The 25,285-nt window shown below is 45.7% G+C and overlaps 1 protein-coding gene across 1 annotated transcript in view; it reads left to right on the top strand.

Moving 5' to 3' along the window:
* Positions 1-25,285, top strand: part of LOC138491513 (kyphoscoliosis peptidase-like) — a 929,435-nt gene that overhangs the window by 785,160 nt on the left and 118,990 nt on the right. Inside the window, exon 6 of the mRNA XM_069618050.1 lies at positions 21,161-21,351. Coding sequence (XP_069474151.1) covers positions 21,161-21,351 — 191 coding nt within the window. The remainder of the gene's footprint in view (positions 1-21,160; positions 21,352-25,285) is intronic.

The following is a 25,285-nucleotide window of genomic DNA, read 5'->3' as shown; positions in this document are numbered from 1 at the left end:
CAGCTGATGACTTCTCCTGTAACCCCCAAGAAAGTAGCCGCTCAACTGCTGATGTCTGAAGGATAAAATCCACCAGGCCTAAGACTAAAGCAGGAGCAGCCACTAAACACGTCCTCTCAGATGGGGTTTTGATGATGAAAGGCACAGAGTGACAGTTTAGAATGTTCATTGTTGTTCAGCATTGTCTTCTAACCAATCAGAGCTGTCACTGTGAGGCTCCATCTTGCCTTGGGTCAGAACCAGGATTCTGAATCAGCAAGTTAAGGCCAAACCAACTATAATGGAAAACTTCCCACCCACCCAAAGCTAATCTGAAAAGGATAAATAAAGAGAAATAATGAAAAGGAAACTTGAATAAGGGAAGGAAACCTGACAAATAAGGGAAGGAAACCTGACAATTACCTTGCCTGTCTCCATTATTGTTGGCCTTCCTGCTGTATGCATTTCCCTGCCCCCTTTAGTTAGCACAGCCACACTCAAGATTGAAGGGGTCCATGCGGTAGTTTAGTCACATTGAGACACTTGTGCTATTGTGATTGGTCACTGTCTGACATTGTCACTTTTGGTTCCTGTGTTTATGATATGTTATGCTGGACAATGGATGTTCCTGTGTACAATTTTATTTTGATGTGTGAGAGTGAGTTATTTCTGACCTAGTTCCATTTATCGGAGTGCACTTTGTGACAGTAGTGTTATGTGTTGGGCATTTATTTGTCACTTTTGACATTGCATGCCATGGCATGGTGTGGCAACTGGGTGACATGATGTTTGGCAGGGTTTAGGTGACATACCAGCAATAAGATGTGTACTTTTGCATGGGGTTAGTGGCATACTGCATCTTCAAGGTATGCCTTTTGTTCACACGAGATTGGGTTAGTTTAAGTACTTAGGGATGCACACAAGGTAGCACTTCCAAGGGCACATTCCAGGGTGGTAAGGTTGGCATAATTGATTGTCCCTTTGTCATCATCGATTGTCACCTGGAATGTGCCAGGTATGTGTGCACGCCGCAGGGGTTGGATTTTAGGTGGAAAATTGTGTCACAAGCTGGGTACGGGCTGCCTCGCCACGTGCCCTTTCCCCTCCCATGAGCAGCCGGCGTGCTTGTGGTTGGGGATGTGGGGGCACCACCATGTCTACCAGTACGCCACGCTGTGTTGTAACGTTGTGAAGGACACATGCTGCCACAATGATCCTGCACACTACTGGTGGTGCATATAGTAGCTCTCGATCAGAGTGGTCAAGGGAGCAGAAGCGTTACTTTAGCACTCCGAATGTGCACTCCACTATGGCCCTAGTTGCAATATGGGCTGCGTTGTATCTTACCTGGGGTGGTGTGGTGGGGTTCCGTATTGGCGTCATCATGTAGGTACTCAGAGGGTAGGCACTGTCCTCTAGGGAGGTGAGAATGGTTGTCATTAGTTGGCTTTGTCTATTTGTCTGTGTCTAACATGCATGCATGTTCATGGCCATTTCTACTCACCAATGAGCCATGTGTTGCCATGCCTCCCAGGTTCCAGGTCCCGGTGTAGGGGTGACATTTTGAATATGAAACTATCATGGGTGGACCCTGGATAGTTGGCATATACAGAGGTAATGATTCCCTTGGAATCACATGCAACCTGCACGTTGATGGAATGCCAGTGCTTGCGATTGCGATAGATGTGCTCTCTGGCCCTAAGTGGATGTAGGGCCACATGGGTGCAATCAATGGCACCAAGCACTTTGGAGAAGTGCGTCACCCCATAAAGGTCCTGGACAATGGCCTGCCTTTCTGCGGATGTTCTGGGCATGTATATGTGCCTGCGGACAGAGGGGCATGCAGTCATGATTTCCAACACCTGGTGTAGGCAGCGTGACTGCGTGAGCAGTGAAACGCCCCCAACTATGGCAGTTGTCCGCTGAAATGACCCAGTGGCCAAAAAATGCAGTACACAGAGCACCTTTTCCAAGGGTGTCAGTGCTTGGGAGCACAGGGTGGGTAATGTAAGGTCATCCTCCCACTCAGTAACCAAGTCTAAGATGATATGAGGTGGAAACCTATACCTGCCATAGACCTGGCCATCAGGCATCCCAAAAAGGCTGTTCCTGGACAAAATAATTCAGGCCCTGGCTATCCTCCTCCTCCTGTGGTGTCCCACGATCACTGCTGCGCGAAATGGCTTTTTTTGTTTGGTTTTTTGTTTTTAATTTTTCTCATTTTTATACCTTACACCTAATAACAAATGCTTTCCTATACATTCCACGTTTTCCCATTTAAGTTGTTCACATTAACTTTTTTAAAGCATTTTTAATATTGAAAAGAAAAATTTGATCACCAACATCATTTAAATGCACTACACCGCTCCGAAAAAAGTATATATGCTTGTGTCCGCGGACAAGGACAATGACCGCGGACATGGCGATCGCAGCCCCTGTTAGAACAGCTCCATGACAAGGTTACTGCACTCTCACACCCTTTCAAGGCCCTCTTTCTGCCATCAAATAACCCCAAATATGTTTTCCAGACTTTTTTCTCACCGTTCTGTCCCCAGTCAGCAGCGCTGTCCGTGGACTTGGCGACACCTGCATACCCTTTTTTTCACGTATAAAAACACCTCCCTATTAACTTTATTCTACTCCTCCACCCTTTCCAATCCCTCTTTTGGCCACAAAGTAACCCCAAATGCAATTTCTAGACCCTTTCCTCACTGCGCTGTCGACAACAGCGGTTGTGCAAGGATCCAATATGGCGACCATTTAAAACATTCTGACGCACCTCATGTTTTTGAACATCCAATCAGCATGCATCTTTGATATCCGCGGATACCTAGCCACCGTGTGATTGGCCCACAGGTGTCAGCGGACACCGGATAAGGAAATAAATCTGCAGACCAGACCCAGATATCACACATTTTTTTAACCTACTTTTTGCCCTTTATACAAAAACTACTGGACTGATTTACACCAAATTACAAAAACACGTTTTTGGATCAGGCTATCACTCCTGGTGCAAATTTGGTGAAAGTCTGTCTCGCGGTTTGGGCTGCGGGCACAAACAAAATTATTTTTCCATGGTGTCTATGAAGTTTTCAAACATTTTGGGTCCCCCACCCATAGGACGTTGCCCCGCTGAACGAAACCGCAACAAACTTTGCAAAATCGTTCTGAGGTGGCATATACATAGTTTTGCAAAGTTTTGGGAGGATCCATCAAACAGCGCCAAAGTTATAAGCCACCCAAAAAAGTGCTCTTTCTATGATTTGAGCAACTTAACATAACTACAGGGACCCTACCCCAAGCCCTGTTTTATATGTATATACATATTTATGAGGCTTGTGGAATCTGCTTAGATCACATGCTGTGCATAGATCGACATCTAGTGGAAGCTGCAGAGTATTACAGTTGTTGCTTCGAAACTCGAAAAGGGACGTCGACAGGGCGTGATGTCCACTGTACCCATGATCCTACATACGTTGAGGTCCCTCAGATAGTTTTTTTCCACCATTCTAGATGGACGCGTATGGCGGAGTTCCTCTTTCGGCGTAAAGCCATTGACTATTTCAATTATTGTTAGCATTTCTTTCTATCCTTTCACCGACCTCCGAAACATCAGGCCGGTGAAGACAGAGAAACTGCCTGACAAAGGACTACCGCGATGGACCGTTCCGCCTTGGAAGGCCGCCCCGGGCCTCGGCCGAGACAGTAGGGAGAGAGGGGGGAGGTCATTTTAGGATGTATATATCCCCCTTCCTACACTTTTTTTCGCCCAGCTGCCATAGCCTGTAATTATGACAAATACCCCATTTAAATTCTGCCCCAAGTGTAATCGTAAATTCCTGTGGGTAGACAAACATTTAGTTTGTAACTTGTGTCTCCCAAAAGACCACGTCAAAAGGTCTTGTCGAGTGTGCAGGCTCTTCAAGCCAAAGACGTTAAAGGACCGCTCCACAAAACGCTGGGCCCACTACGCCCGGCAGCTCGAGGCCATAGAGGTAGAAGGCACCTTTAGCGATGGCAGCAACGCCGCCTTTTCGGATGGCAAGGGCAACGGGGTAGCTCCAGCTACCCAAGCGCAGGCTCCCGACCGCGGAGGACAGGCCGTCGGCCATGTTGTGGGGACCACACCCGGCGGTGTAAGTGCTACAAAGACACACTCCACTAAGCTCAAGGTCTCATGGTGGAAAGTACCGGTCATCAAGGCATTTATGGAAGGAGTAAAGAGACTCCACCCTCCAATTTTTAAACCGCCGCCAGGTTGGGCCCTCAATGTGGTACTCGGTAAGCTCATGGGACCCCTTTACGAGCCTTTGCAAAAGTCTGGTCTCAAACACCTGACTTATAAAACTGCCTTCTTAGTGGCTATCAATTCCATAAGAAGGGTTAGTGAAATTCAAGTATTGTCAGTGCAGGATCCTTTCTTCGTTGTACACAAAGACAAGCTGGTTTTACGTACTCACCCTAGGTTCTCCCCTAAATTCATCTCCAAATTTCATGTAAACCAGTCAGTTGGTTCTTCCAGGAACCCAACAGCTCAGCTGATGTAAAACTCCACACACTAGATGTGAGGAGATCGGTCCTCTACTACGTAGACCAGACCGCTAAGGAGAACAGATCATTTGTTTGTCTCCATAGCGCCAGACAGAGAAGGTGACAGCATTTCTAAGAATGCCATCTCTAGGTGGATAGTCAGATGTATCCAACTGTGCTATTCCATATCAGATAAAACACCTCCTTTTTACGCCCAGGGCTCACTCCACAAGAGGTACAGGGGCCACTCTGGCCATCATTGCAAATTTCCCCTTAGACAGTATTTGCAAGGCAGCTACATGGAGCTCTCTACATAATTTCACTCAGCATTACTGCATTGACACTCATTCCAACACCGATACACAAGTGGGACAAGCGGTTCTAAGACATTTATTCGCTCATGAACCTTCTCACATCCCACCTCCTTCTCGCTAATCTATGCGCAGCATGTGATTTAAGCAGATTCCACAAGCCTCAGAAGGGATACATTATCACTGTAATTGTATTTCTGATGTTTTTATCTGCTTAGATTCACATGCAACCCACCCTTCCTCCCCTCGGAAAGAAGGCGCATGGATGCTTATGAGCTTGTCTGATATGTATCTACAACTGTACTCACGGTACACCTCATGCTACCTCATGTCAGAAAAATAACAATCTGAGGGACCTTGACGCATGAGGGATCATGGGTACAGTGGACGTCACACTAGAGATAATATTACTGGCACGCCCTGTTGACGTCCCTTTTCTAGTTTCGAAAACAACAACTGTAATACTCAGCAGCTTCCACTAGATTTCGGCCTATGCACAGCATGTGAATCTAAGCAGATACAAGCATCAGAAATATGATTATGGTGAGTAATGTATCCCATATAATACTGCAGTGGTTGCCTCACCATAGTTATCTTCAGTATCAAGTTCCATAGAAAAACTGAAAAATCAATTGCTAATAACCTTTGACTAATATGATGGATTTGCCTGAATTTCTGAAAACAGAATTGTACTTAATGCCACGCCTCCTTATATCCCCCCAGACTGGAAATTTTGGGAGAGATACATTAAAAAATAAAGAAGCTATTAAGAAAACAACCAAACAATGTTTTGGCCTTGTGCCCATTCATTTCCCATAAGCAAAGTCAAATTATTGATCTAGCGCACAGCCAAAACCGCTCGATGGCGTTGGACCAGGTTTGAAACAACTTGGGAACAAAGGTTTGCCTCGATTTTTAGTAGGCGTCTGGGGTTATTGTGTCCAGTAGTTTTTAAAAGAAAGTGCCCCCTTCTCTGAAAAGTATAGTGATATCTCCTATGGTTCTTTGCAACACAGAGGCTGAGAGGCATTTAAAAAAGGAAAAAGCAGCCATTTTCCCCCAAATTTCTTTTGCTAATAACTTTTGACTTGCTTTATGGATTTGGGTGAAATTTAGAAAAAAGAAGTCCATTCATGGCAACACGCCGATGCACCCGTGAGTGAGATTTCATCAGAGAAATCGTGAGGCAAACATTTTCCCATAGGAATGCACTGGGGCCAGAATTATTTTAAGTGTGTGAACATGAAAAATGGCAATATTCTTACTGAAGAATCGGGAATCGCCAGCCTAAATCGTTGGGGGGGGGGGGGGTTGGCATGTATGGAAGTTTGTCCCGACCTCAATCCCCCAAACTGCACATTTTGGAAACAAAACATTATGAAATTAAATAGTTATTGAGACCAATCCCAATATGTCATCACTTCTCCCCGAGGGGGAATTCCTTAGCATGAGGCCAGGGAGGTGAGGCTGCTACCCGATAGTCCCCCTGTGGTATTCAACGGAAGGGTTTTCATGGGAAGAGACTCCCCCTCTGTGGATCATGGAGGACTTCTCACGAGAATGCAGTATAACAGCCCTCACCCTCTACCCACTTCTTTTACCTCCCGTCAGTCCATGAGACCCACCTTTTCTTCATTCACTTCCATACCACACACTTCCATGTATATATGTGAGACTGAATAATCTACAGTTACTGAGATGAGGAAAAGTAGGGATGACTTAATGAAGATCTCCTTGACAGATACTGAGAGGAGGAAGGGTATGGATGACTTAATGAATATCTCGTTGACAGTTACTAAGAGGAGGAGGTGCAGAAACACTGAAGAGCCCTCCTAAGAACTTGAATGAGCATTCTAGCTGTCATCTCTCATTCAACATGAAGAGAGAGGAAGAACATGCCTTTGTGTCAGACCCTCCCAGGAGGATCCGCAGGTCTGGAGGGCGTACAGTGTGGAGGAGAGAGGCTGCTGCTGACCAGGACACGTGGGAAGGAGCTCAGGTGTCCCTATCCGGTCTGCCATGCCTGGGCAGGACAAGGAACTGGAAGAGCAGAGGTCTGGGTGGAAGCAGTAACCGGACCACGCGGTTGTGGCAAACCACGCAACCTGCCCAGAGAGAAGTGCTGCAGTGCCATTTGTCATGATGCCTACCCCCGGAGCACCAGGACAGGCCCAGCACCCCCGGGAGCAGGCATCATGCCCTCGCGTAAAAGCCCAGCGGCCCCTAATAGGGGCTCTTTGGACTTTGTCCTGGCGCCTTTGGCGCCAGGCTCATGTTGGACATCAGTCCTGGCGCCATAGGCGCCAGGGTCATAAAAGAGGGTGTTTGGTGCACTTACCTGACGCAGACCATGCTGCATGAAGCGTCAAGCCAAATGAGGCTTAGGAGGGACTATTTTATCAAAGGAACTAATTTACTTGGGTGGGGACCGTGGAAGAATACTTACCTGGAACTTCTTCCAAGGCTATTTAAACCACGCCCGGACTGCCACACGTGCTTCGTGTTGCTCTGCATCTAGCAGCTGAACGCTCACCGTGCCTGCTCCTGCATCTTGCCTCCAGCCATGCCCGCCTCGATCTTGGGATACCTGAAAGGAAGGAAGGGAAGAGAAAAGGTGAAAACCAAGAACTTAATCTAACTTCCTACCTGTGTCCGGCAACATCACGCCAGCGATCCTGAAGATAGACATTCTTTAAAAGCATCGCGCTACTTGTTGCAGCGCCGCGCATCACTCACCTGCCTCGTGGGCTCTTCACTATCCACCGCGACCTTCTGGCCATTCCGCCACATCTCTGCACCTGCAGGGGAGAAGAAGAGACAAAAGGTGAGCAGGATGAACAAATGAGGAAAGCCTGATTTTCGGTCACAAGACTTACCTGGCCATATTTGATGGAACCACTCCTCATTTCGGGTCGGCGCCACTTCTTGGCCTGGTACCGCACCCCGGCCCCTAAGGGGAAAAAAGAAAGACATTACTAGAGGGATTCAAAGACATTTAAAGGGATCATTTTATCACAAACTCACCTGAGTTTATCTCCGGCAATATCCCTCGAAGCATCACTTCCGCTCTGCACCTGAAAATAAGGACAGATCGCAGGTTAAGAAAAGCAAACAAAGAGAAGACTCTACTCTGGAACTTTTTAAACTGCATACTTACGGCATTTCGCCTTCCGAAACCAGTGAAGTAACTGGTCAAATACGCACCTCTGCACCAGAAGCAGGATGGAGAGCTCATCCATTCAAACATTAAGGTGAGCCTTGATTGGGGATTTCGGAGGTGGTCAGAGAAGAGCAAAGGGGAGGTGGGAAGCAATCACAATACTGTGCAGTCAGTTAATCCCCTTTCTCCACCTACAGAAAGATTTTTCTACGGGCCAGACAAGCCAGATTTGGGGGTCCAGTTCAGTCGGTGTTTCGAATCCTGCGCATCACGCTTGAAGAGGTCACAGCAATCCAGACCAGGTCAGCGCCTCCGTGGGAGCCAGGTGAGCGTTAAACACTGCAGACAATGTGGTAGCAGCACAAGAACACAACAAGCTAATGAAGACGTTGGAGAAGCATGCGACCGCTGGAGAAGAACTGGCAGAGTACCAGAAGATACATGGGCTGTTAGGATCGACATAAGGGGCAAGAGAAACCTCAAATCAGAGAGAATATCTTAAGTTATTGTCTTATGATAGTACCTGGCAGGAGAGTGAACCAGGTATATCAGGAACAAAACACGGAGGAGAAACAAGGCTGGGGACCTGCAGCCTGATCGAAGACAGTACCTGGCAGGCGAGTGAATCAGGTCTACCCAGATGAAGCCCTAAAGATTACGGGTCTGGGACATTCACCAACAAGTTAATATATGAGAAAGGCCAGGGGAAGGGAGGCATTCCCCCTGGCATTGTGAACTGCGATAAAGAGCCTGAGAAAATTCAGGGGAAGGGAGACCTTCTCCCTGGTATTGTGAACTGTGGTAAAAAACCTGAGAAAGGCCAGGAGAAGAGAGACATTCCCCCTGGTGTTGTGAACTGTGAAAGTAAAGCCAAGAAAAGCCAAAGGAAGGGAGTTGTTCCCCCTGGTGTTGTGAACAGTGAAACTAAAGCCAAGAAAGGCCAGGGGGATGGAATCATTCCCTGTGGTGTTTTGAAATGTGAAAGTAAAAGCCAATAGAGTGAGAGAACAAAGCCAAGGAAGGCTAGATGAAGGAAGTATTCCCCTGGCATTGTGGAATTGTGAAACCAAGTGAAGAGAGACCAGCAGAAGGGAGTCATTTCCCCTGCTTGGAGTAGAAAAAAAAAATGAAAGCCACTCTCCTGATAATTGAGTTTACAAGGAGGATCAAACCAGTGATCCAGGGTCAAGGAGTCATTGCCCCTGGAGGGAAGAAATAATTAACTTTCAATGCAAAGCTAGCAATACTTTGTTTTGAAGTACTGAAGTCAGGGGAAAGGAGTAATTTCCCTTGGTGAAGGACTTGCAAACAAAATTGTTCTGTCCAGGCCAGGAGGAGGGAGTCATTCTCCTGGACCAAGAACATTAGTACAACTTAAGATTAGTTATTAGGGTAAGGGACAGAGAAACAGACATTTGACAAAGGACAGTGAACCATTTTAGTTTCAACAACATCCTGACAGACCCATTAGCACTTTTAGTTGAGGCATGGAAACCCATCATATAGTAAAATGTAGGTTTTCTTTTTATTTTGAATTTAAATAAAAGCATATAGCAATCACTATGCCACCTGTTTGACAGTCCCCTCCTTCTGCACCCTTAGATTAATAAGAAAACAAAACACCACAGTTTCACAGCACAGTTTACAGTGTTCAGTCCATTCATGTTCCCATAGCGAAAACGTGCAGTTTTTTAACATCCATAGCGCGAAAAACTGCTGGGCAGATTTGGACCAAATGAGAAACAATGTGAGCACAATGCATGGACTTACATTTATTGTCTGGTTCTGGGTAAATCCATCCAGAAGTTATTAAAATGTGTGACAGTGAAGGGGGTGCCACCTGCTCCTTAAATCCTTTATATCTGCCTTTTTGCTTTTTACAGCAGAGAGGCTGAGCGAGGCTAATAACCTTTGACTTGCAGGATGATTTGGATGATATTTTCCAAGCAAGAGGTTTGTCAAGCGCCCCACTAAACTGGAAATGTTGGGAACAATTTGTTAGAAAATGAAAACGTTATTAAGAAAACATAAAACATGCTATTTTCAGCCTACTCAAATTCATTTTCGCATAGAGATAAAGTGCAATTTGTGGCAGATTTTGACCAAATACAAAACAATTTGGGCACAAAGCCTTGACTTAATTTCATTAACTGGTTTGGTGTACATCCATCCAGTAATATTTAAAATATTTGCCTGAGACATGGGGTGGCCCCTTTATATTTATTTATCGGCAATGGTGCTTTGCAGCAGAGAGGATGAGAGGCCTTTCAGAAATGAAAGGCAGACTTTTTTTTTTTGTTCGATCCAAGTGGTTCCCGCAATATTACTGGGAGAAGCAACAAATGAAATAACTCAAAACGCTATTTGGATGAGGAAAAAGGATGCCATCAAACTTTGGAATTGACTCCCCTGCGACCTTACAGAGTCTAATAACATTCTTGACTTCAGAAAGAGACTCAAAACTCTTGCTTTTATGTACTCACTGCTATGGGAACACCAAATGTTTTGAACCACAGCGCTTAGATGGCCTGGTCATAGGTGATATATGAATACCAATAGCAATCACATCACGCTAGAGGTTGGGAGTGTGAAAGAAGATACTATGTGATGTTGGGGATTTGGAGGTGGGAAGGGGAGCCAGTTACAGGTAGAAAATGTTTGGTTTATCAGGGGAAGACCGCGGAAATCTCACAAGATTACAGCGGCAACGCCGCAAGACGCGATCAGAAGAAAATGTGCATCACACAAAGTGACGAGTGATAGGGGTAATGGGTAAGGGTTGGGGGGGAAGCAATTGAGTCAAGTGAGTGGACCAGGTAAAAAGGCGTGGGACGCACGTTGAGCGCCTGTGAGGACATAGATCACTTTTGAATTCTGAGCAATTTTTCCCATTATCGCGCGAATAGACGAACCACTACTCTACTGCAGGAATTTCTGTTATTGGAAATGATTACTGTGAGATGATCGCAGGACTATAGAGTTAGAAAAAGAAAAGGTTTAACATTTGCAGTGATTACGTCTACTAGGCAGGGGACAATGGGTGTTTGGTAACAAAGTTATGGTTTGACATGGCAAGTGGCCATGGCTAGTGGGCTCAAAAGAAAGATATTGGTGCAACACGCAGAGGCCATGGCCAAAGGCTGCATCTAGTGAAACCTCAAAAAACTATTCAACATGTACAGCTGTGGCAACTGACCATGGCTCAAGGCCATGGCTAGTGGGCCCTGAGTAAACTATGGTGCAGCAAAACCCTTGAAAGTAAAAAAAACATCAGCACTTGCATTTCAATCAAGTTCACCTCGGAGAAGAAAAATGTGTCACACTAACAAAATAGTGATAGGGGGTAATGGTGAGGGGCGGGCCAGGGAAGAAAAAAGCAAATGAGGGGAGTGTAGGGACCATGGAAAGAGTAGAGGGCACTTGGTGAGGCCTATGATGAAAGGGAAGAGTTTTGGATTTTCAAGCATTTTATCAGGGTAATACCGGGGAAATCCTCCAGGCATGGGCATTTCAATGCAGCTTTATGTGTAGTTCATTAGCATTATCGCAGGAAGCATGCTGGAACAGGGAGGAGGTGAAGAAAATAAGTCATTTTACACCCTCAGTGATCACATCACCCCCAGAAAGGGGTAATGGATCTCTGCGCCCAAGGCCATGGCTAGGGGGCCCCAATGAAACCTATTGGTGCAACATGTACCGTGGCCATGACCAAAGGCCATGGCTAGAGGGCCCCAAAGAAACCCCAGAGAGGCATGAAGGAATTGGATAGTGTCAGCCATAGCATGTCGAAACCTATGGAAGGCCGTTAGGTTTTAGTCATAGTCAACTGCGTGTCCATCTCCTCTGAGCCTGCTGCCCATCATGCCCACCCAAGCACAAGCCTGGGACAGGAAACGTAGACAGTCTCCCTCTCGACATTTGCATCTAGAAAATGATTCCGGCTGTTGGTCGAATTTTCAGCATTGTGTACGTAGAAGGCGAATTAGTAATGTCATGTTTTGGCCCTTTGACTTGTGTGAAAAGAATTCTGCCATAGAAAGTGCTTCTCTACATCTGGGTGGGGGCACAAGAAAAATAAAAACAGGTTATGAAAGAAAACCTGATCGGAAATGTAAGTGCTCAAACGAAATCATGAGTTTTGGGGTGGAATGGAAGAGGGCTACGAAGGGAAAACGTTGAGGGGCTTGGGAGAGCATGCCAAGGAGGCACTCGGTGAGTTCCTGGGAGGGCAGGGAAGATTTTTTTTCTGCTGTTTTTACAGATAACTGTGGATGGGCACCTACAGATAACCGCAAGATCACTGCGATTATGGCAAAAAAATAAAAAAAGAGTCAAACTAAAATTGTAGTAATACAAAACACATGGATTTTTAAAGCTACATTGAGTTGGTGGTGGAAAGTGGACATGGCTGAAGCCCATTGCTAGTGGCTCGGTAATGTTTCAAAATATACAGTGGGCACAGCCAAAGGAAAGGTAAGGCTGTGGCCACATAGTGGGTCCAAAAGAAACGTATTGGGGAAAAATGTACAGTGGACACGGCCAAAGGCCATGGCTAGTGGCCCTTTAGTGTTTTAAAATATACAGTGGGCACGGTCAAAGGCTGTGCTCACTGGCCAGGGACGAAGGAGAAGTAAAACATTACATTAAAAAAAAAGTTTGAAAAAATGTGAGTAATAAAATGTTTTTATTTTAATTTTATTGATTTATTGAGCATTTATAAGGCACAATGTACAACAAAAAGTGTTTCTAGGCATGTTGCTAGTGGCCCAGCAGTGTTGTAAAATATACAGTGAGTAAGGCTCACTGGCAAGAGCTGAAGGCCCTGGCTAGTAGGTCCAAAAGACATGTATAGTTGGCTTTGGCTCCTAGTGGGTGCAAAAAAGAAACATATTGAGGGAACATGTACAGTGGACATGGCGGAAGGTAGAGGGGTAGTACCCTGGTGTGAGTTAGTGGGATAGTGTGGCAGCCTTCCTGTGGCTGCCTAGCGAGATTGGGCCATCCACTGAGGCCATCCTCTGGTCTCTCACTCCATGGGGGGTACCCGAGTTTAGGAAGGGGCTCTGTAGTGGCATACTCACCCTAACGGTCCCCGAGACTCCACCAACGAAGGGTGAGCTGACATAGCAGTTCCCCCGTCAGTTAGATCTCATGCCAGGGGAATCCTAGGGAAACTGGAAAAGATATAAGTGTTTTTATTTAATAAAGAGGGGTCCCCGTTGGGAGCTGTATAGAAATTTACTCTGGTCTGTGTCCCTTAGTGATCTAAGAAATCAATGTGCAGCCCATCTCCTGTTAACAGCGATTTTATTTTAGCAGGTGCAGCGCCCCTCACTACCCAGCAGACTGCAGGGTGGGGGTGTTGGTGTCCATGGAACTGTCCCTGCTCTTGGAAAGAAAGGTGTACACCCTTGCACGGATTAGGGCCAGGAAACGGGCTACACTTCTCTCCCAGAATCTCCACCATTGAGGAACAGGCATCCACTATTTCCCTCCCATTCTCTTCGAGCCATGCCTAGGCCATTCCCATGGCTGACAGTTTGTCTATGATGTTCACAAAGACACTGTCAGCTACAAGGGCAGGATCGTCTGGTAGAGGTGGAAAGAGGATGATTGAGGTTGCCTGTAGCTGTAGAGGGAACGATCCAAGTAGCCCTGGAGGATAGGCAACCTCCCTACCTGGATGGGGTGAAAACACAGCTCCCCAGGAGCGAAAAAGTCTTGTCCAATAGTTGTCACCTGTAGGATGTCCCTTGCCCTGAGCTGCTGCAGAACCTGTGTATTCACAGTGGCAATGTTGGTAGATCTGATGATGGTTGTTGTGCCACCATGTTCCTGCAGCTGGGTGGAATGATTGGCAGATGGCAGGGTTCCAATGGTGGTTTCAGGTGGTTGAATGATTTCTGGTGGACGGGCTTGCCCCCCTCAATGAGGGCCACATCCTTATCCCCCATTGTTGTAAGCAGCCAACATTGGTTTACATGTTAAATGGCACGGCACACATGGTTCATGCAATACATTTCAAGTACTTTGAAATTAGGGTTGCATTGGTCTACATTGTCAGTGTCTCATTCAATGCTACTTTGAGGGAGTTAACTATGAGCTACAGTAATGGAGAGTGTCTAGTGTGCCAATTGCCAATAATAGATTGTTCAAAATATGGGCAGTGAAGTGGTGTCACACCTTCTGCTATGCAAACAGTGGTAGAAATATAAATGAGGTGTGCATCAGACTCTGGGGAGAAAATCAAAGGGTAATATTAAACAGTCACACCTTACTAAGCTAATGCCCTCTGATCATTATCTGCCCAATCCTGTGGATCATACTGCCCAGGAAGATGCACATGCCCATTTGTTGATGAGCTTCTTGATATTACCATCCCTGTGCACCATGTGCAATAGAACTATCTAGAAAACACTGTACAAAACCCACCCCGGGGAAAAGAACAGAGAAGATGCAACGGATAGAAGAATGTACCACTGTGAGTATAAAAACAGGGGTGATGGGCAAATTATTGACCACAAAACGGATATGATGGAAACAAGGTGCACAAGTGACCTAAACAGGCTCTAGGTCTCAAATGGACCAAAGGGGCAGTTATTGGTCAAAAAGAAAAGAAAAATAATAGCAACCAACAAAAAAATATGCAGCAGAATGTTGGTCTAATTTACGACAAACATTTTTCGAAACTCTTGGCACTACCATCTGTGGGAAACAAAGCTGCCTCATGAGACCTCTCCTGCATGGCACTGGCCTGCACCTTCAATCTCAGTGATATCTACAACCAAAAGCCAGGAAGTGACAACAGCCTCACTCCCACTCCCACTCTCCACCCTCCCTCATCCCATCAGCTCTAATATACTTAATAGCTTCAGACCCCATCCATCTGCTATCAATAACCATGCTGTTCACTTTTGCACTCCACAATCCAGGGGCTGCACATATGACTAACTTTCCCAGTCAGTAAACAACATAGAGATTTTCATATCGTCACACTAGTAACGGCTATTTTCCGACCTGTATCCACCAACACCAATGGTTTCTGCATCTGTCTTCCCGCTATCACACACCCTGCCCTCCTTTCTTACAGAGCTATGAGCAGCAGGGCCAACATGTTGGCCAAAGGGCACTATATAAGAACACTTTACATTACATTACATATTTGGGATTTCATGTCATGGGCCTCCCAGCACATGTCAGCACAACACTGTTGTGTATCCAACAACTACCGTTATATATAGTTGGGTGACGTTATATCTTTTCCTAGCCTGCGCGAAATGACAACACATTAACCCTAAAGCAGGATCCCATTTCAGTGTTTGTAGAGGGATATCCGTACTCAGGATGGGATGTTACTTTTTCGACACCATTAGTGAACCACATGTCACAAATAGCATTCAGCATGAGATGACATGGGGCACTTTGCATGGAAGCTATTGGCCCACGATTATCCTGTGCAATGTTATGCTAAAGTCATGGCATGATTGCTTGCACCAATCCTACACTGGTGGAATATGACAGCAATGCTTATTTTTCTACCTCCCTCTATGTCTCAGCAGGTATGTATCACCAGTGCCCCTGACCTCTACACTTTTAACCTGATTGTACAGTATTTATTTTATTTATTTAAATTTGTGTAACACGCGAACATGCCCGCGGGCCTCAGGGCGCACACAGAACAAAACAAGGACGAACACAACAGGCATAAAACAGAAGAATAGAAGAGCCAGAGGATTATTCCAAGTTGAAGAAGTGAGTCTTTATAGCACGCTAGAACACGGTATAGCTTTGGATCTTCCGTATCCTAGCTGGAAGTGTGTTCCAAAGAAGGGGACCCTGAGCATCAAGGGTAGTACCTCCAAATTTGGCTGTCCTGAATTTAGGATGTTTGAGAATGATCGCAGAGGAAGAGCGAAGGTTCCTCACATTGGAATTGGTGCTAATGCGTGATGACAGATAGATGGGGCTGCTTAGACTGAGGCATTTGTGAGTCGTGGTAAGCATCTTATGTGTTATGCGGTGTTTGACGGGAAGCCAGTGGAGTTTTTTCCTAAAGGTAGAAATGTGTGTACGACGAGACTGATTGAAAATGTTATGCACGGCATTATTCTGCGCCACTTGTAGAGATTGGATATTAGAGGCTGAGGTGCCCGCCAAGAGACTGTTACAATAGTCCAGTCTTGAATTAACCAGGGCAAAGGTCTTAATTTTCACAGGGTCTGAGGGGCAGTCAGTATACATGTTTATTCAACGATACAAGACAGGGGATACATGCTTCAGACACGACAAGAGTACTTAATGCAAGGAGGGTATGCATTGTGCAGGCATGCACTTTCATGATTTTACTACACAGAGATCTTGCCATTGTATGTCACTGTTCACAACCTACTGTGCATACACACACACAAATAGTGACTGCGAAAGGTGAGGTTTCTGCCTTAAGGACACATTACATTGCATGCAGCGAGCCACCCACATGGAACATAGCAAACCAAGTCTCTACTCACTATGGTAGTGGGGGTAGACAAACAGGCAAGCTTCATGGAATAAGAAGGAATTGGCTTATAAGAGTGGAGTTGTTGACCACACATTTCCACCCTGGCCACCTGTGCATGTGCCATCTTACACCTTTGTTTGTCATACTTGCAATTTGGGTACTAACCTTCTAGCACAGTTTCAACTGCTCAAACTCCTTATATGCTGCTCAGATCGATGACCATTCTGCATTCCTTTACCTCTGACTTCCGCTACAGATGTGGTAGAGGTTATTTACTTCCTGTACCTAGGCTCTCCCAATGATGATCTGTGACCAATTTCTGCACACACTTCATCAGGTTCTGCTTTGATGTGTCTCGCACCCTGCTTGGGGTAGTTGTGAGGGTGTTGATGTTGTCCAGGATGGCCCTCCAGGCCTTGAGCTGGTGGTGAGGGACCTTGGGGTATTTTGCCCAAATGTGGCGTGGCACCACCATGACCTTGAGTACGTCATCTGAGAAATGTGGCCTTTGTGTCTGTCTGGTGGAGCGGGGCAAAGAAGGAGGCAAGCTGGTCAAGCAGGCAGAGTGGTGCAGGATCTCCACACAAGAGCTTTGAGTTGGTTTCTTGGGCCACGACTGAAGAGGAGGTGGGCTTTGGTGACAAGTTGGGGAGGTTGCAGGGGTGGCATGAGCAATGTTGGCAATCATGGTTTTGGATCTTATTAGGAAATTGTACCGGGAAGAATCGAGTGAGATTAACAGAGAGTTTTCATTTGTTAATGTCTATGTTGTTAATTCATTTTGTTTTATTTTCAACGTAATACTTTGTTTTTCAATTATTTCACCATTTTGAGTATGTTTGCTTATAAAATGTATTTTTATTTCCTTTTGCTTTCAATTTAGTCGTAGGTGGACCCTGTCGCCATTGCTTCTGTCCTTACCCTCGTTTTTCCTTTTGTGCTGCTCTTCCTATTCACACTGCCCGTCTTTTCCCCTTTTCTTGTTTTCGGTGCAACCCACATTACGCCCCCAACTCCCTCTTCAAGCTGTGCCTCTTACCTTTTCTTCTGTTTTTCCATCTAATTGACAACTCTGTGAACATCTTTCTACATGCTTTTTTCCCTCCTTTTTATGGGTCTCTTCTCTTATAGGACTAGAGAGGGCGTGTTGTGGGCCGTAGGGAGTTTCCTATGCTGATTGGACAAGAGAAAGGAGTCTGTTGGCCTAGGCTTTGCTAATTGGATAGCTGTTTTTCGTTTTTTATTGATGGTGTACGTTTTGAAGATACATATTTAAACATGTTTCAGTAATTTTTCAGGGCAAACATTTTCAAAAACATTTATTTTTCTAAAAGGTTTTGCCTCATTTGAAATATTCCGTTTTCGAGCATGCAGGACACCTTGCACACATAGGGCTTCCACGCCATTCTCCCTGTTTAGGAACGTGCTCCCTTGGACAGGAATGGCTTCTACTTAGAAAAGCAAACATTGTGGAAGATCAGAGAAGGAACCCTAGTTTTTTATTTAAATATGGTTTTAGAGTTAGTTATCCAATTATTAGGCACTGTTCGATATGCAACAAATAAAATGAAACTTATCAAATAACCTGGAGGGTAATTTCATCAAACTCACAAAGTTAGCAGAGATGCCATCACATGACTTTTCATACTGAGTACTCTGCAGGAACTAAATTCACATGACCTCTGGGGGCTTGAAACACACGGATTGGTTGCACGCGTAGACTGATGAAATCCAGATCTACTCCAGGTAGGATGAGGGATTTGGGCATCACAACATACTGACACAGCCTGACAAATCCCCCTTGTATTCAGAGAAACGGTGTCTGCCTTAAAGGAGACAACATAGAGCTCTTGTTCACAGACCCAGTGGGCCCCTCCCATCTCACCTTCTACTGGCCAACTTCCCTGTCCAGGAAACCCAAAGCCTTGGCCCTTTTTTTAACAGAAACCTCGTGGTTGCTCATCAAGTAAACATGGCTACCGAAAACAGATTCTAGCATTGTAATTTTCTCAAAATCACCATTCTCTTCTTAGGACCATCTGGCAAAGGTCCTTGCTCTGCTTACCCCTCGTTTAAATTACTACAATACCTTTTATTCTAGAATCCCAGAAAATTCCCTATCAAAGCTACAAGAATTCCAAATCAAGCGGTTTGCCTCCTCTGTCTACAGTCTGCATAGCAGGTCTGCATCACGCCAGTGCTAAAGACCTTACTACGACTTCTGACTGAACAAAGAGTCAATTTGAAGATATTGTGCCTGACCCATAAATGCTTTCATGGTGGTTCACCAGGATATCTTTCCTAGACATTTTAACTATACCAACCACCCAGCAGCCTAAGATCAGCCAACATGAATGTAGTCCATGTGCTATTCTAAGTACAATAAATCTGGGGGGAGATTTAGCCACATACACAGGTACACAGGCTCCAACTGATGGAACTGAGACTTGCCTCATATATCAGACTTGAGAATTGAGACACCATATATACAAGAAGCAACCTAGACAGGCATCAGAAAAGGGTAGACGAGTACAACTCAAAAATAGTAGGGCTCCTACTAGACATATACACAGCATATACTTGCAATTTCCCACAGGGAAAAGGCAAGGCGATCTCACTCTGTTAGCTCATAGAAGGAGCAGAACAAGTGGATTACTCACAAGACTTAATGATAAAGGACTTAATACTAAATACCTCTGTAAGTGGTCTTTAGGAGGCCAGCACAACAGTGTCTGCATCCTGATGCAGGAAGCATACCAATGTTCACAAATATGGCATTGGAGACAACAAAAGAAAGGGGCAAAGATTGCCTGCAGAAGAAGGTAGCAACCAGTCTTTGGACACAAGGTCGTATATAAAGAGCAAGTGGGGGTACACATTTTTTTTTATAAAAAGCAACATTCAAGGAAACACTAGAAAGTCTGTACTGGAAACTTAATTGAAGGCAGAGAAAATGACTGGTCAGAGGAACTAACACAACAAATACAGAACAAAGTAAGGAGGGCTCTAACAAGGGAAGTCTGTAAATTAAGGAGAATTGGTGATAAAGAGCAGTAGCAGGTGTACTGCAGACTGTGAACAAGAGCACTATGGACGTGAGCATTGCAGACTGCAGACAACACGGCCAGAGTCTTGGAACCGGTGCCCAGGAAACAGTGAGCAGTTGTGGAAGAGACTGCAAACAGCAAACGAAACACTGGAAATTGAAAACAAAACACTGTAGACTCACAGAAGCAATAGGGAATTCAGAAGGAAACCAAGGCTCAAAGTGGGAGGGTCAAAAAACATGCGTTATTCAAGAAAAGGAGCTCCTATAACCAGGTACCTAAATGTATTACTCCTAAAGCATGCACATGAACCCAGCTGAATTGCTGTTCTTTGAATTCCACACCTCATAGTAATTTTCCTCCTCCCTGTTTGAATTTTCTAAAGTGAAAATGAAGCAGGCATCTAAGACTTTCAGGGAGTGTAGCACTGAGAATGGGGTATAGAGAGTGCTAGGTTTTCAGAATCATCTACAGGAGCATTGTGGGAAGTGTTTTCCATACGATCTAGCAAGTAATTCCAAACCCTTTCAGGTAAGAGTACAGTTCTCTTTTGATTCTGAGGGTGTATTCTAAGACCCAATTAGTCCACACTGGTCATGTTCTAGAGTTGTAACATCACCTTCAATTTGAAGTAGACTTATTTATTTTTGCATATGTAAAGCGCTCAAAGCGCGCTGGCAACCTGTCACTCGTTACAGAGGTAGGTGGAGATGAGAGAGAGGCATAGGGGAACATGGGGAGGAGTACTGAATCAGTTGAACAGTCTGATTTTTCCTGAATGGCCAGTATGCAGTTTTGGCTCTCAGTTGGGTGGTAGGGCGTTCCAGAGTCGTGCAGTGATGGTTGGGAAGCTAGCACCTCCAGCTTTTGAGCGCGTGAATAGAGGGATGGTTAGACCGTCGCTGTAGGCTGCTCCGGTCAGTCTTGAGGAAGTATGTCTAATGATTCTGCGTGAAATGTAGGGTGGTGCAGAATTTGAGATGCTGCGGTGGGTGATAGAGAGGATTTGGTAGTTGATTTGCTCTTTTACGGGTAGCCCGTGGGCAGTTTTTTTGTGGATGGTCACATGGTCACGTTTGGTCAGGTTCAAGGGAGGTCTTTAGGCACCCCCTTTTATGTTGGTAAAACTCATAACATCTATAGAATGACACTATCTAACTTCTCTTTTACAAGTACTATAACTTTCAAGCATTTCCCCTCTTAAGGCTCACACCATTTCTTTCTTACGCTTTAGGCAGTCAGCACACTCCAAAAGGCTGCAACATTTGACCTGCTAACGCATACGCTCGAGGTTCATTACTGCTAGTGATTCTCAACAAAAGCAAACAATCAGCTACTAAAACTATACAAACCTAAAGCCATAATTACTTTTCAATTGGCATATTAGTCTAATTGCAGGTTTTATAAATCTGTCGACAAGTGTTGGAAAAAACAATAAATGCGTACCGAGTTGTTTCTCTTACATCTTATCGGGGTGTGTAACTTCACAGTGGAGGCAATGAGAAATATGATTCAATGTGCATATGTGTTACTCTTCGAAAAAATGTGTGCTGTAAGCCAGGCTGTCAAGAGGAGAGGCTGACTTTTGGAATCACATTCCAGTTAAACCTCTGTTATCTCTGCTTGTCTTTTCCAGTTACAACGAGTTTTATTTCCTTACACACCCAGCCATATTTATAGAAGACCACTTTCCAGACAAAAGGGACTGGCAGCTGCTGAACCCACCTCTATCCAAGAGGCAGTACATGAACAGCCTGTGTCATCATTATGGCTTTTACAACATGGGATTGATCACAGCATGCCCAAAGACAGCAGTCATTAAAACAGGTAAGGGCTCAGTACTTCCTCCATCGTGGCGTTTCTGCTTGTAGGATGTGGGGAAGCTCACACAAATTGCAATGAGGACAGTCAATTTTGTACTTGTGAAGGCCAATTTAGCACCAACATTTGCACAGACCAAAACTACACAATGTGGTTCTTGCCCTCATCTGTTAGGTGAGGTGATGTCTCTCCCCTGGTCACTCAGTTAAATGCCACCCCTCAAAGGCCCACTTTCTAAGGCACTGTCCGCCTCCTGTGCGCTGCCTGGTTGGGTCTGGGAGGTCTTCCTGGTCCCCTCACTAGTGCATTCGGGCTGGCGCTCCTACACTCCTCGTAGAAGCTGGAACTACCGTGACACTTTCACTTCACTGCACCATGGGTTAGTCGCCTCTACCGATAAATGCTCCTACCCTTCTGACTTTACCACCCTCTCTCCATCTCACCTGGACTCCCACTCTTATTGCCTCCAACTCTGCCCAGTGGCTGTACTGTGTTTCACCTTTTTGCTAATATTCGAATCTAGCTGTGCCCAGTGGCTGTACTGTGTTTTTGATTTTGGCTGTGCCCAGTGACTGCATTTTGCTACTCTGTCCCGCTGTTCGTCTCTTGTTCTGCCTCTTCTGATTGCCCCTGCGCTCTCCCCTAGTGTTCCCACCCCCTTCGTCTTCTCTCACTCCCTTCCCATCCGCCCTCTCTCTCCTCTTCCCCCTGCTCCACATCACCTATGGCGTTCTCTGTTTCTCCTATCTTCTCTAACTGTTTCTCCATTGACTATCCTACTCTTCTCACTAAGTCTGGTAGTAAGAAGTTCAAAAAGGATATCTTGGTCTCTAACCCTGGTATTCCTATTGCTGACACCTATACCAGCGCATCCTCCAGACAGACCCTCATGGACATCCTCTTTCTCGTTCCTTCGCCAGACCTATGGACTCCTCACATGGTCTCTATGCTCTCTCCTTTCTCTTCTTCTCCCATTAGCACCCGGTGGGAGGCACTTCTGGCGCCCCTTCACTCCTCTAAAGTCATCATTAATGTCTACCTGAATGGCACCGTCCTGGTCCAAGGCCCTCAGGCCAAACTTCTCCTCTTTGATAGACGCTTCACGTGCCTCATCAACTTCCGTTCTTCGCCTGCTGTGCCTTCGCTCTCCCCTCTGGCTTCCTTGTCGCCCACCTCTATCTCCTCCTTGGCTACCTTGCCCTCTTCTCCTTCCTCTTCTACCCCCCTCTGACTCCTTCTACACCTGTGTAGGGCATACCTCTGATTTGTACCCCTCCCCGTAAGTCTTTCAAGGTTTGCAACCTTCTCCATATTGCCACTCTGAACTCTTGCTCACCTGTCAAACAATCCTCTGACATCTGCCGCTTTCTGGAAGAACTCAACCTCGATGTCCTTGGTTTCACCGGGACATGGTTTATGGACAGCTCTGTCGAGTGCTTTGACACTCTCCTCCCTGATGGCTTCCAGATCCTCTCCCTGCCCAAATCCAACCGTCCTGGTGGGGGTGTAGCCTTGATCTTCCCTGAGTGGATTCCTGCCTCTGTGATTCCAGTGCAGCCTACTCCTTCGAATACCTCGTCTGCAGGCTCTCTCTCTCTCTCTCTCTCTCTCTCTCTCTCTCTCACCATTGCTACTATCTATCAGCCACCTGGTCAGACTACCTCCTTCCTCTCCGAGTGGGCTGACCTCTCCTCCTCCCTCCTGGCCTGACCACTCAACTCCTCCTCCTTGGAGACCTCAACACCCACCTGGATGTTTCCTGTCCCTCCTCTGGACTCTTTTGACGACTTCTGTGACTCTCTCTCTCTCTTTTGATTCTTTCCTCTGACCCGACTCACTCTGCAGGGCATACTCTGGATGTTCTCATCTCTTCTGACCTCCCCCTCTCTAACCCTCTCACCACTCCTCTCTCTGGAGCGATCACTTTCTCCATTCCTCCCATCTCTCCCTCCCTACCCCACAGGCCAAGCCAGCTCCAGCACTGCCACCCCCCTTCTTGGTCAACCGGCCCATGAAGCATGTGTCAGTTGAGGCTTTCTCTGCTACTTTCTCTCCCCATCCACCACCACCTCTGGCTGACTCTCATCCTGACACAGACCTTTACGAGCTCCACTCTGCTATCTCTGATACTCTCGATGTTCTTGCCCCCGTCACAAGGATCCGCATGAAGCCCAAAGCCAAGTGCAACTCTTGGTACGACTCTGACCTTGTCACCTTTAAGAGCAAGTTTAGGGTGGCTGAGAGGAAATGGTGGGAATCTTGTGCATCCTGTGACAAACTGGCCTGACGTCTGCTCCAAAAGCAATACCGACTCTCTGTCCACACTATGAAGACAGCCTACATCCAAGCCCACATCTGTGTGGCATCTAACAACTCGGCCAAACTCTTTTAAATCTGCAAGGAAATGGCCAATCATGTTGTAGTCTCTACTTCTCCTGTCCCTTCCTAGACCCTCTGCATGCCCCTGGCTTCTCATTTCATCTCTAAAACCCAATCCTTTCTCCCTATCATGATCAACTTTGAGATGACCGTCTCACCATGACCCTGTCCGATCTATCATGATTACAGGCTGCGCATCCACTAACTGACAAACTCTTGAAACTACAGGAGTCTTCAACTGCAATCCCACATCGGCTGACATGTCTTCCTATAATCATATCTAACAGGCGTATCCACTTGATGCAGCACAGAACCGGGGACCATCCACATCATTAGTGATAACCTACAGATTGCTATGTAAGGAAACTTTCTTATGTTCTTCTGTTTACTGCCTTCCACAGTTACTGCACCCTCCCTGCATGCTTACGAGATGCATGGGTATCGACCAAAGAGTCAGTGGACTGCCTGGTTCCTAGCTTGTGGACAACACAACGTACATCTACGCACTTGTTAAAATCACCCCATATCACCCCATCTGCCAGTCGTTTCTGGCATATCCCATGGCTTCATCCTTTCTCCTAGGATTTCTCATGGAGAGCCCCTCAGATTCTCTTCAGCAGTCAAGGGATAGCTTTTCACCAGTGCTTCAGCAACACAAAAAAGTATTTTCTATACAACAGTTTAGTCAGAAGAATTGATGAGAGCCCTGTATCTCAAATGGAACCCCACAAAGACAGAATTGTTCCTTCTCTGTAATGGGAACCCACATTTATAAGTGCAATCACACTTGACTGACATGACACTGACAGCTTTTTCCACATACTATCATCCTTGAGAAAATCACTAGGCTTTCATATCATTGCCCTGCTGTAAAAATGCATTTAACGTTTGTTTGCACTAGAGTATTGTTCCTGTGCAAAATTTCTGTTACAAGGTCCCTGGCATTAAACCATGTCAAAGGCAGCTAAGAGGTTTAAATATGCACTGATAATCATCAGCTGCTTGCAAGAGCTTATCCCAGATAACCAATGGAGCTGATTCACTGCTTCTGACTTGCCTGAAGCCAGTCTGCATTAGATGAATTAGGTCATGTGCTTTGACCACTGTATATAGTCTCTATTCTATGTCAACTATTGTGTTATAAAGCCTCAATGTTTTGTCATTGATTGTCCCTTATAATATATGATGTTGTAATATTGCAAGGGTGGAAAATCATCTTTGCAACGAAGCATGGTGTAACTACATTCGGGGGCAGAGGAGCCTACAAGAAACTTGGGCAACAGAGCAAACTAACCTGCAGGGTTACCAAACCTTTTTCCCCCGGCCTCCAGGAGTTTGAGAGGCCAGCCAAGTGGGGGCTTGGTGACTTGGGTGGACACAGATCTAAACTGGGAAGTAGTCGATCGAGACACTGGTTCGCCCCATGTTCAACATTTAGATATTCGCACGTATTTGGGCCATCAGATATTTTATTTAGTAATTCATTAAAATAGACCCAATAATCGAAATAAGCCAAATGTGCTCAAAATTATGCAGGAATTAATTGGGAACTGGGTACCAT

This window comes from Ambystoma mexicanum, chromosome 10, assembly GCF_040938575.1.
Source record: "Ambystoma mexicanum isolate Mex_15411 chromosome 10, UKY_AmexF1_1, whole genome shotgun sequence".
Taxonomy (NCBI): domain Eukaryota; kingdom Metazoa; phylum Chordata; class Amphibia; order Caudata; family Ambystomatidae; genus Ambystoma; species Ambystoma mexicanum.
The sequence above is the reverse complement of the archived record's forward strand: the minus strand, read 5'-3'. Positions and strand labels throughout refer to the sequence as shown.